Source organism: Rissa tridactyla, chromosome 10 (genome assembly GCF_028500815.1).
Source record: "Rissa tridactyla isolate bRisTri1 chromosome 10, bRisTri1.patW.cur.20221130, whole genome shotgun sequence".
Taxonomy (NCBI): Eukaryota; Metazoa; Chordata; class Aves; order Charadriiformes; family Laridae; genus Rissa; species Rissa tridactyla.
In genome coordinates, this window is record NC_071475.1 from 14,774,732 (window position 1) to 14,787,085 (window position 12,354).

The 12,354-nt window shown below is 54.9% G+C and overlaps 1 protein-coding gene across 2 annotated transcripts; it reads left to right on the forward strand.

Annotated features, from left to right (window-relative positions):
* The first annotated feature begins 298 nt into the window (after positions 1–298).
* BHLHE40 (basic helix-loop-helix family member e40) lies at positions 299–5,059 on the forward strand. 2 transcript variants are annotated; one of them, XM_054216733.1, is made up of 5 exons: positions 299–594; positions 718–787; positions 932–1,039; positions 1,638–1,761; positions 2,792–5,059. In XM_054216733.1, the coding sequence occupies exons 1-5, from the start codon at positions 515–517 to the stop codon at positions 3,649–3,651; spliced, it is 1,242 nt and encodes a 413-aa protein (XP_054072708.1). In that variant the 5' UTR covers positions 299–514; the 3' UTR covers positions 3,652–5,059. The 2 variants fall into 2 exon arrangements, with proteins under 2 accessions (XP_054072708.1, XP_054072709.1); XM_054216734.1 differs by having other exon boundaries at positions 344–423.
* The last annotated feature ends 7,295 nt before the right edge of the window (positions 5,060–12,354 follow it).

The window sequence follows — 12,354 nt, forward strand, 5'->3', positions numbered from 1 at the left end:
GAGATGCGGGGCCGTGGGAACCTCAGCATCCCTCCGTGGAGGGGGGGGGGGGACCACACCACCAAGCCACCGGGCCCCCCTCCGCTGCCCAGCACAACCCGGTGCTCTCCCCCCGCTCCCCCCCCGCCCCGGGCACGTTGCACGGCGGCGGCAGCGCTACCAACACGTGAGGCTCATGTGATGGAGAGAGGAGGGAGAAAAGAGGAGGAGGAGGAGGATGGAGGGAGGGAGGGGGGGTGAGGGGGGGGGAAAGCCCGTCCCGCCCGCCCCGTCGGCCGCCAGACGTGCCGGTAGTCACAGGGTAAGGCACGTCGCTCCCGTCCACCCACTCGCCCGCATTTAACCCGGCCCCGTCGCCGCCCCGCCGTTCCTCAGCCCCGGCGAGGGACGCGGGATGAACAACCCGCCCTGAGCTCGGCCCAGGTCGGTAGCGGCTCCCGGCAGCCCTTTTTTTTTTAATTATTATTTTTTATTTTTTATTATTTTTATTATTTATTTTTAATACCACCCCGCCATGGAGCGCATCCCCAGCGCGCAACCTCCGCCCGTCTGCCTGGGCAAGATGCCCGCCCTGGAGAGCGGAGACCTGCCGGGGTAAGGGGGCTCGGGAGGGAGGAGGAGGAGGAGGAGGAAGGAGGAGCGGTCCCGCCGCGGCCCCCCAGGGATAATTTCGCTTCTTTTCCTTTCCCCCCCCTCCCCCCTACCTCCCCCGTGCAGGCTGGACTTCGCCCACATGTACCAAGTTTACAAGCCCAGGAGGGGGTTAAAGAGAAGCGAGGACAATAAGGTAAACGGGGGAGGAAAGTTTTCCCGGCGGAGGGGCTGCGGGTGGCCCCGTTATTCGGGGCGGGGGGGGACAGAGGGAGAAGGAGCGATGGCCGCGCTGCCCCCGCCGCCGCCGAGCGCTGACCCGCCGCCGCTGGCTTTGCAGGAGACCTACAAGCTGCCCCACCGGCTCATCGAGAAGAAGAGGCGCGACAGGATCAACGAGTGCATCGCCCAGCTGAAGGACCTGCTGCCCGAGCACCTCAAGCTGACGGTGGGTACCGGGGGCGGCCCCGGGGACCCGCGGAGCCTCCGCCGCCGGCGCTCTGCCTCTCCTCTCAGCGGCGATTCGGGGTTTTTTTCTTTTGCTTTGCCTCTTATCCGCCCCCCCGCCCCCCCCCCGCCCCGTCCTTGTGCCCCCCCGCCCCACGGCGGCCGCGGCGGGCTGCGAGCGCATCCCAAACTTTGCCGGGAGCCGAGTCCTGGAGCGGCTCCGGGAGCTGCGGGGCTCGTCCCCCCCCCCGCGTCCCCTTCGGCCGGGTCCCCCCGTGCTGAGGTCACGGCGCCGGCAGGGGCAGCAGAACAGATACATGAAATACTTCTCTTTGAGCTATGACCGAAAATACCCATGAGATTCCCTGATAGCCTTTGCTGCTGCCTGCTTTTTAATTTATTTTCATGGAATATTGTCATTTATAGTCCTGTACTATTCAGATCACGGCTCTGCTGCTATGCTTTTTCTCCAAAACTGCGTCGGTCCTTCCGCTGTTAATCATCAAACGCTGTTAATTGGCAAACGCCAGCAGCCCCGTCAGGCTCCTGCTTGCGTGGCCGTCCCCAGGGTGGTCACCAACCTGTCCCTTTGCTTTCAGACTCTGGGTCACCTGGAGAAGGCTGTGGTTCTGGAGCTCACCTTGAAGCATGTGAAAGCTCTGACCAACCTCATTGAGCAGCAGCAGCAGAAAATAATTGCTCTGCAGAACGGTTTACAAGCGGGTGAGTATTCAAATAGTGTCGTGTGAGAACCTGCGTGCGCTCGATGGACTTTCTCTTGGAGTCTTTGAAATGCAGTTGTGACACCTCGTTCCTGAGAAGGGAGGAGGCAGGAGTTCCTTCCTTTAATTGCCGTCATTTTCTCTCACTTTGCTTTATGAGTTTTCGCAAAAAAAAAGGTGTGTTTCTCAATGTGGTCAATGCAGAGTGCCCTGTGGAGTTGTTTTGAAATTAAATTGGATTTTAAGTAGTTCCATTTAAAGCTCAGGTTTGCTGTGAGGTTCTCTCCAAAGCCATTCCAATATTTTCATTAGTGTTCAGGAGCTTTGGATCAATCCCAGTTTTGTTTGTTTGGATTGGGTTTTTTTCTGCAAATACATACAAATCTGCTTCTTATAGACATCTTTTTTAGATCTCTTTATAAACGCTGTAGCCGGTGTTCTGCAGGCGAAGAGGGGACCCGGTGCATCAGCTTATCATGCTTTAGATGTACTTCCTCCTTCTGTTTTCACATGTGGCACTCACGTGAATCTGATAAAGTAAAATTTAGGGTTTTTTTTTTTTCTGAAGAGCCTTCCACTGCCCTGACAGCCACAGGGAGTGCAATAGAGCTTTTGAAGCTGAAGCGAAGTCGCCCCAGGTCGGCAGAGGGGCTGGGGGTGGCCGTGCTCCAGGAGCTCTGCCGGGAGTGAGGTTTGTTTCTGCCGGGCTGTTTCCCAGAGGAACCATCGGCTTGGCTCACTGCTGCGCTCCCAGCTGCAGCACCTGTCGAAGGTGGCGTGTACAGTAAATGCAGAACTAAAAAATGTTTAAAGTCGCTGTGTGAAAGTGGACAGGCGGGTGTTTAAATAAAAATGCACGCTTACGCAGAAATCAGGGGGATTTATGCAAAATTCAGGTTGCCCATCGCGTTCGCCTCTCTAGCTGGGCTGGAACCAAAATTTAACATTGCCTTCAGTCTGCCTCGAAGGTGGTAATGGAACTATTTAGCACGTTGTTAATTTTTAATTTCTTTCTGTTAATGTTTCCTCAGGTGACCTGTCATCAAGAAACCTTGATTCCAGCCAGGAAATGTTTCGATCTGGTTTCCAGATGTGTGCCAAGGAAATGCTGCAATACCTGGCGAAGCACGAGAATGGCAAGGACCTGAAGTCGTCCCAGCTGGTCGGCCACCTCCACCGAATGGCCTCCGAGGTGCTGCAGGGCGGAGCCGGCCGCAAGGCCGGAGACATCCCTCCTAAAATGGTGGACTCCAAAGAGAAACCCGTCTCCTTGACCAAAGTGGCGGAGGGACACGGGAAAAACTGCGTGCCTGTCATCCAGAGGACATTCGCTCACTCCAGCGGGGAACAGAGCGGCAGCGACACGGACACGGACAGCGGGTACGGGGGAGAGCTGGAGAAAAGTGACTCCAAATCCGACCAGCAGTATTTCAAAAAGGATACCGAACTCAAGTACGCCGTCCAGGAGAGAATAAGCTCTATTAAGCAAGAGACTGAGGACCCGCCGGCCAAAAGGAGCAGGCTGGAGTCGCCGGAGTCCGAGGGTCCCTTTGGCAGCGACATGATGGGCTCTTCCAGCAGCTTCCTGGCTCCCCACGGGCACCAGCCCCCCCTGTGCCTGCCGTTCTACCTGATCCCGCCCTCCGCCACCGCCTACCTGCCCATGCTGGAGAAGTGCTGGTACCCGGCATCGGTGCCCGTCCTGTACCCCAGCCTCCCGGCCTCCGCCGCCGCGCTCACGGGCTTCATGAACCCCGATAAAATCTCCCCCCCTCTGCTGATGCCCCAGAGACTCCCTTCTCCCGTCCCGGCCCACTCCCCTATCGACTCCTCGGCGCTGCTTCAGGCTCTGAAGCAGATTCCTCCTTTGAACTTGGAAACCAAAGACTAATCGCAGTGTGACTTTTTTTTTTTTCCTTTTTCTTTTTTTTTTTTTTTTTTTAGTTTGAGACTGTTTCACTTTTATATATTGGCTGGACTGAGGTGTGGGGATAAGGTTCACTGTGCGTAGGAAGCGAAATCCCCTTTTCTCTGACTTGTCAGGTAGCTTGGAGAAGGATGAAGGATGTGCCTGGGTTAGCGATTCAGAACTACTTCCAAAACTTAAAAAAAAAAAAGGGTTTTCTGCTTTACCCCTTAACTTCTTCCCTCCCCGCATCTACAGAACAACCGTTGGTCGGCTGTGACTGTATTGCGAAGCTGTGAAAAAATATTCCATTGGGCAGACTTGGCTTTAGGGTCCGCGGCTATAAAAATACGGTACTTCTCATAAGGGCTTTTAAGGCAGCGGCCACCGTGCCGGTAGTTTGAGCTGAGCTGATTCGGTGCCCCATCAATCGCCAGCGTCGAGGTGACCGGGGTGGCGGCGGTGGCGATGCCACCCAGCGCGTCGGAGGAGCAGAGCAGCGGTCACTGCTTGGTCGTGCACAGTCAGGTAGACTTCAGACGGGTTTCTCTCCACACCTTTGCTGATATATATATATATTTTTTAAGAAATAAAAGGTAGATGCTGCTTGGAAGCTTTACATGGCGTACATCTAATAAATAAATTAACACGCGCCCCTTCCTGTAAGTTGAGCTGCTAGTTTGGGCCGGGTAGGGGAGAAAAATCTCCTGAAGATCACTTTGCTGCACCTGACTCCAGGCCTCTCTCCCGCTGCTGCTGGGCACTTTCTCCGGGCGTGTTCCGAGGGAAATCCCGGGGGTTTCAGGAGTGCCGGCAGTGGGGGACCGGCCGGTGACGTCCTGACGCGTGGCGAGTCCAGAGCTTCGTGCAAGAGGGGGCAGTTCGGCCGGAACATGCCCCCGTCAGTGCCTTTGAAAAATGAAGAGGCTGGGATTTTCAAAGGAGTCTAATCCTGGGGCGGCTGGAGCATCTCCATTCCCGAGTCTCCTTGGCAAACCCTGGCCCACATCACTGTATCAAAGAGAGAGGGCTGGGGGCTGACACTTGTCCCGTTAAACTGTGAGGGTCTTTCTGCACAAGAACATCTGGTCCGATTCGGCTCTTTTTTAATTAAAAAAAAGAAAACTTCACTGCAAAATGCAGTGCGGTTTTGTTTTTTTTTCTTACTGGTTTGGAGAACTGGTGTCCAGCAACCCTGTTGGATGGATTTTCATTTCGCCCTCCCATTGCACCAGCTGTTGAGATGCACTATGCTTGATTGCAGATTGTGTTCTAACGTTTATTTTGTTGTTGGTTTTTGTTTTGGTTTTTTTTTGGTATACAGTTGTTGCCTTTATTTGTAAAATCCTGTTATAAATATATATATATTATATAAATATATTAAAAGGTAAAACGTTTCAGATGTCTATTATTTGTATAACTACTTGAGCATAAAGAAGTGAGAAATATGAATGTATTCTTGTTTCTGGGTTGTCTTTTTTTTTTGAAGAGAAGAATTTTTTTGTTTTTTCTCTAGGGAGAGGTACAGTGTTTATATTTTGGAGCCTTCTTCAAGGTGGGATATTGTACATATTTTTATCTTGAGTAAATGTTAAGTAGTTGTTTAAAAATACTTAATAAAATAATTCTTTTCCTGTGGAAGATAAGGGTTTGCCTCCTGTGCCTGTCAATATTTGAGCAGGGTGATTTCGTGTGGTCGATGGCGGGCAGGCCGGCGTGCGGGGGCTCCCCTGGCAGCTCCTGTTCCCGTCACCCGTGTCCCCAGGGATGTTATTTTAACTCCTTTGGCACCTTGGGGTTTTTGTCTCCTGCCCGATCCGAGGGAGGTGCCGGCAGAGCCTGCCTGGCTTTTCTGCTTCCTCCTTACTTCACTTTCTGCCCTCTGCTCTGGCTTTTTGGCTCATCCGCCCCAAGCTGAGCAGGGAGGAGGAGGAGGAGGCAGCCCCTTGCCGGGAGGATGCCTCTTCTCTGCAGCCTGGCCCATTCTCTGGAGGAAAAATGGGCTTTTTCGAGCGATGGGCACTGTGGGAGGACTCGGTTTCCCGGCGGCGCTGCCCGTGCATGGACGAGGCACAAGCACTTCCACGGGATACTTAAGATTTTCACAATGCAGATGAATCCCAAAACCCGGTGAGAGGTTTAAATGCCCGATTTGGTCCCGGCTGCTCAGTCTGCGGGACCCGCTGGAGGAGAAGCCGGTGCCTGGGGTCTGCTGTTAGACTCTGATTGGCCTTAGGTTAAAGCAACGTTCGCTTAAGTAATGCTCGACAAAAACACAGGGCTGCTCGTATTAATTTATTTGGGGCCTCCATACCTCCTGACGTTTATGTTGTGTTTGTTTTAATTAGGGCTAAATATTGATCGCGCTGAAGGCGACTGTAAGTCACCCCATTTTGGGGACAGCGTTTACTGCACGTTTACAGCCTCGTTAGCGGCTGCAGTTCTGGCTCATTTCCATGGCTTTTGCTCCCCTTCGGTCTCCGTCTCCTGACCCACCTTGTCGCGTGGCGGGAGGACGCAGAAGCTGCAGATCCTCAGTCAGGGAGGGAAAAAAAAAGTAGAAAAACAAATTGTAAAAAAAATGTAAAAAAATAGTGGAAGAGATGATGTTTACCCAGGAAGTGAAGGCTAATTATGGGCTGGGGATAATGTTTGGGTGCCCCACCGCCATCCCACCAGCACAGTGAGGAGCAGGGATGCGGTGGTGGGTGACAGAGGAGCCGATCCCCAGCACGGCAAGGAGCAGGGACACGGCGGTGGGTGACGGAGGGGACGATCCCTGGTGTGGCCGATCCCCGGTGCGGAGGGGAGCGGGGACATGGTGGTGGGTGATGGAGGGGCCGATCCCCAGCATGGTGGGGAGTGAGGACACGGTGGTGGGGGACGGAGGGGCCGATCCCTGGCATGGCAAGGAGCGGGGGTGTGGTGGTGGGTGACAGAGGGGCCAATCCCCAGTTTGGTGGGGAGCATGGACACTGCGGTGCGTGAATGGAGGGGCTGATCCCCAGTATGGCAAGGAGTGTGGACGCGGCGGTGGGTGACGGAGGGGCCAATCCCCAGCACAGTGAGGAGCAGGGACGTGACGGTGGGTGACAGAGGGGCCGATCCCCAGCACGGTGAGGAGCATGGACATGGCAGTGGGTGACGGAGGGGCCGATCCCCGGCGCAGGGCCAGGCGGTGGCAGCCCGTGCCGCGCCGTGCCGGCGGGGCGTGCTGAGTTCCCCGGACTTGTTTTCATGGTCTCACCCAGCTCTGACCTGCCTCAAATGTTGACACAATGTCACGTTTCCGACTGCAGTCTTTCATGTGCAGCCGGAGGCTAAATACGGCTGCTGGTTCCTGGAAAAAGACGTGCCTGGCACCCTTTCAGCAGAAACCCGATCCCCATGCAGGCTTGGCACAACAGCTGAATAACATGGCAATAACTCTTTCAGCAGCATTTCAACCCATAAATAGGGCTTCCCGAGTGACTCCTTGAAGTCAGGCGAGGAGGATACAATGATTTTTTCAGAAAACGCAAAAAAAAAATAATAGAAGAAATAAAGCCCAAGCGCGTGAAAAGCGAGTACGAGGAGGCAGCCCAGTGTGGAGCAGATCAAAGGAGAGCACGGAGATGCTGAGTGTGGTTTGGTTAATACAAGCGCAGGATTGCCTCAAAAGGAAATAAATGCTCTTGAATTTTTTAATGTCTCAGTCCCGTTTTATACCAGCCCTGTGGAGGTACGATAAGAGCCGTCCTTAAAGCGCGGGCCCTTCCTAACCCCGCTGAGGACACAGAGACACATAATTTTAGCCTTTCACCACCTGTTTGGAAAGCTCCTATACCCGAGTGCTGTGGGACTGGATGGTTTTTACAGGCATGTACCCCGGGAGCTGCTTATTTGCATTATGCATGGACCAGGGCCTAAAATAATCTGCAGTGACGCACATTTTTTTGCTGTGATTTTTTTTTCTTTCTTTTTTTTTTACCTTTTCTTTTTTTTGCTTTTTCAGGACTCCATTTTTCTGAACGTGCCATGACTTCTGAGGACCCCGTGGAGCAGTTACCCAGCCCTGGGGGCTGCCGGGTCTCTGCGCCACTGGCACGTCCGCCCCCGGACACCCAGCGGAGGGGGGAGCGCTGCCCCCGGCCGCGACACCGGCCCCGGCGGGGAGAAGTGCCCTTCTGCTCTGCCCCTGGCTTTCATCTGCAAAGCGTGTAGCTGCAAGTGCCGCGTGTTTACAAATGCAGGCATTGCAAGATCCCTTGAACTGTGTCCTAGTACAAAAGAGGCTTTGAAACAAGAAACACGTTGTCATGGCATGTTCCAGGCCAGCAGCACCAGACTGAACCAGATAATTGCTGTTTTCTGTGTTAGCTGCTTCATCGTGGAAAAAGCAGCAGGTCTTGAGCAAGTCTTTTTTTTTTTTTTTTCCCCTTTAGACATTTGGTGTGATGGTGGGGACTGAGGGAGAGGGTTGGGAGTGCCCGGCAGGCGGGGGCAGAGGCGGGATGAGCCCAGCTGCGAGTCGCTCCCTGACTCCGCGGGGCAAAATTATTCTGCTGGGTTCAGGTCGCGTAACCGCAGCCAGTGGAGGCGGTGACGCTGCCCCTCGCTATGTGACACGGGGTATTCATGGTTTGTAACCCTGACTCGTGGCGTGCCGCCCGAGCCAGGGCTCTCCGGCCCCCCCCCCAGCTCCAGACCTTTCCCACTGCCCTTCTCCAGGCACTTCATGGCACTAGAGAAATATCCAAATACCTCCCAGTGGCAGCTGGCCAGATAAACACTGCTAATTGGCCCCTACATTGAATATGTCTGTTATCAGCCCTGGGCTCGATGGCTGGGCAGGCAGAGTCTTCACACCATTAGATGTGGTGGGTGCGATGGAGGGTGGTGGGAAGTGGGTGCCCACCCCCCCAGGACACCGCACTCCCATGCTGGGGTTTTAAGAAACAGAGGGTAATATTTCTACCTGGCATTTTGAAATAATTTATTTCTTATACATTTCACTTTCTCCTGGGTGTGTGTCAGGAGTCAGCTACTGCCATTATGCCCAGTGCCTTTGGAAATGGCCAAACAGGAAAGCTCTGTCTGGGAAGGGCTTTTCACTGCATGTGCCTCGTTAAAATCTACAAAACTGGGGAGGGCTGTGTAACACCACACAGCTGAGGAAGAGCACAGGGGTTTAGGAGGAGTTTGCAAGAAGCAACACCAAGGAATGCCTAAAGTAGCAAGGTACATCCCCTATCTCCTCGTGTGCATGTGTGCTGCCCTCAGGGAAACAGGAGCTGGACAGGGTCTGTCCCGGGCTAGTTGTTCCCAGTCTCCTTGTACCCAACTTGTTCCACCCACATGGAGCCGGGTGGAGTCGACATGCAGTCGATCCTGCCTGAGGCTCGGGCTGCCGGCAGTCCTGCGGCCCGGCCGGGTTAAGGCAGGTCGGTGTGTGCTGCAGGATGTCAGACCCTCGGCCGGCTCAGTGCTGCCCCACATCCGTACGTGTCCGTCCATCTCCCCTCTGGGCTGTGGCCAGGGAACCCCACTCTGCGGGGTGAAACTGCTGCCTGGGGAAGAGCTGGGTCAGCGTCTGCAGCCTCGGGCTTGTCCCCAGAGGTCCATTTTATCTGCTCTCCCCACCTCTGCTTTTGATTCCATTACCCAGGGCGAGATGCCTCTTTATTGTTTTCTGAACAACAGCTCAGGCCAATAAATGGTGGCAACGGTCTGTCCTCAGCAGAGCTGTCCTACAAGAAGGAATAATTAGCTTTCTCTCTGCAGTACAGCTTCATGTCTCCTTCAGCCCATGGTGCTGCTGGAAGTATCGCAGTGTTCCCGTCTCCCGTGCCGGGCTTTCCCGGTAGCCTCGCTGCGTGCCTCCTTTCAGTTTGTCTAGAAAAAAGGCAAAGATATATTCTGCTTTGAAAGTACCGATGAATATGCAAACAGTTAGGTCCGAAATATTACTTATCCTTGTCACGGAGTATGCACGGAGTTCATATTGGCACTTTTGCCTGAGGACGTATGCAACGCGAATGTGGAGCTGAGCAACTTACGGAAGATTTAACTCTTATTTCTATTCTTGATGCCAAATCATTAATAAGGTTATAGCCATGTTCAGGGCCTTTCCCCACACTCTCCTCCTGCTGCAGCAGGGGGTTTGGAAACCTGCTGGCGGAGTTCGACTCCAGCCATCGATTGGTGCGCAGCAGGGGTAATATTTCATCCCGAATGGAAGCAGTCACTGATGATCATCGCGTGGTATTAGCACATGTCGTTGTGAAGCCGGTGTGATTTGAGATGAAATGTGACCTATGGGCATAGGCAGCCACGTTCTAATGTATTCTAGCCGCATTACGGTGCGCGGGTAACGCCAGGGCCTGATGATCTATTACTGTTGCCGGTACCATGCTGATTAAAAACCCCAGCTCACTCCTGCTCCCATTGAAATCAGTGGGAGGTCTGTCATTGCCTTCAGACAGTGTTGGACCAAGTCCAGACTTCACTTCACAGTATGCATTATTCCATAGGATTAAAGAGGCACAGGGAGTGGGATTCCTCGCCCTTACTGATCTCTGCCCACTTAGATGTTTGCCTTAGAGCTGGCCAGGACACGAGGTTTCGGACCGACCTGGTTTGGGTGTCTACGCAGGGAGGAGACGAGCAGTGTTTTCTACACCGTGACTGCAACAGCTGTACAAGCAGCAGCCGCAGTGGTGCCAAAATATCACGTTCCTAAAGGTCAGACAAGGTTGGGGTTCTGCTCTAGGGGTGCAGTTCAACGTGGGGTCCTGGGCAGCCCCAGAGCATCCCTGGAAACCCCCATGAAGGAGCATCCCTGGTGGCATGGGGACAAGGTAGGCGGGGAGGCAGGGAGTCCCCTAAGCGTTGCCCGTACAGTCGAATGTAGCCCCCACAATGGAGCCCCCACTCGCAAATGAAAAAGGCTGAGTTTGCCCCAGGAGCCTTGGAGGAGGCCCTGGCTCTGCTCACTCTGGTCAGGAGTCGGCTGGGAAGGGGTTTTCTCTGGTTCTTGGTTTCAAACAAGCATTTGACCTCAGAGCCGTACCGGCTGCTCTGGGGCTGAATTCCCCTGGTGCTGTGGGAGGGCTCCTCGGGGCACCGTGGTGGCTGCAAGCATGGATCCTGCGGGGCCCTGCCTGTCCCTGTCCTCTCGGCCTAGCCTTGGGGTGGAAGATGACTCAGGGCCCCGTGCAGGAAGGGCTGCGGAGGGAGGGGGTGGCAGTGACCCCCCCCATCGCTGCTGGGGAACTGAAGCAATCTGTTTATCATGGAAAAACTGCTCTTTGCAGTAATTCAAACGGAAACTTCCCAGAATGAGTGTTGCAGAGCTTTCCCCTTGAATCACCGCGCCTCCGAAGTGCCGCTTTCTAAGACGATGCCCTCGGGAAAGCTGTCATCGGCCTTGGCCATGCCGCGGTGGCTCCCTCCCTCCCTCCCTGCAGCACAGCTGGGCTCAGTCTCTCCTCAGGCCTGTTTCTATCAGAGCATCTCTGCTGGCTTTGGCTGGGTGGCAGCATCTGATGAGCAAAAGCAGGTCCAGGAGTGCAGGACTCCCTAAGGGCCATGGGCTGGGGCTCAGCTCTGGGTGTCCCACGAGTTGTACCGCTTGGTTTTAGAGGATAAAAGGCCAGAGGATGCGGGTCGGCTCCACCACCCCACAGCAGGTGCTAGAAGGCTCTAGGGGTGATGGGCACCACGTTTGCTCCAACTTGGGGACCACCCCAGGATGGAGACTCTGACAGCAGCACCCACTGCCACCTCACGAAGGCCGTTTGCCTGTTTTCCCTGCCCGCTGGCTGCCCGTCAACCTTTCCATGGTTTAAATGAGTGTCCAAAGGTCATGGAGAATTCAGCCTCTGCCCGGCGGCTCACGTAGCCGAGTGAATAAGGAGTGAGTGTGCGACGCCTGACTCAATGCGCTCCCGCCTGTGAACCCGCCAGGTGCTTCGCATCCCGTGCTGACGTGGCCGCTGCAAAACCCGTGCCGATAGAGAGCACGGACCACGTGCATCGCCTGCTGTGCTGTGCCCCATGCTCATGTGCCTTGCAGGAGGCCCTTCGCCCGGCATATGGCTCCCAAGGAATGCTCAGGGTGGCCGGTCCCTGGCAGCAGGCAGGGCAGTAGGCAGGCAGCAGGCAGGGCAGTGGGCAGGGCAGCAGGCATGCCGCCTCCGCCGCAAGGCATTTCCGAGCCAGCATAACCACAACTGCGTGTCAAGCTCTGAGTCGTCAGCCTCGCAGATTGGGAAAAGATACAGAAGAGCTGGGTGTCGCAAGGGGTGGGCGGCCATGGAGCCGGGCAAGGGGCAAGGAGGAGGGCAGGTTACGGCACCCCACTGATCTCCGCTGACGCCCTTGGAGCAAAGCTGCTGGGGATTTTTATGCATTTATTCCTGTTGTCCCCGTGGTGCTCATCCCCATAGTAACATAGCAGCCTGGCACTGCAGCACTCAGTAACATCCCTGGTCCCCAGGCAGGAACCAAAGACCTGCAAGGTCCCAACACCTCGGTGGGGCACACAAACCTGGGGATAGCTTTCCTGCACTTTTTCCTGCATGTCAAGTTTTCCCTGTCTCTCCTTACCGGCCGAGGGGAGGGCACAGCTGGGCAGGCGTGGGGCTGGCCAGGACCTGGTAGGAGCTTGCCCAGGGTGAGGGATGGCTGGTGACGGAGGCTTGTCCC

Excerpts from the sequence above, each read along its gene's own strand:
- BHLHE40 (XM_054216733.1), top strand. The coding sequence starts at position 515 with ATGGAGCGCATCCCCAGCGCGCAACCTCCGCCCGTCTGCCTGGGCAAG. Across the intron at positions 788-931 it reads AGAGAAGCGAGGACAATAAG|GAGACCTACAAGCTGCCCCA; the intron begins GTAAACGGGGGA and ends CTGGCTTTGCAG. Across the intron at positions 1,040-1,637 it reads CCGAGCACCTCAAGCTGACG|ACTCTGGGTCACCTGGAGAA; the intron begins GTGGGTACCGGG and ends CTTTGCTTTCAG.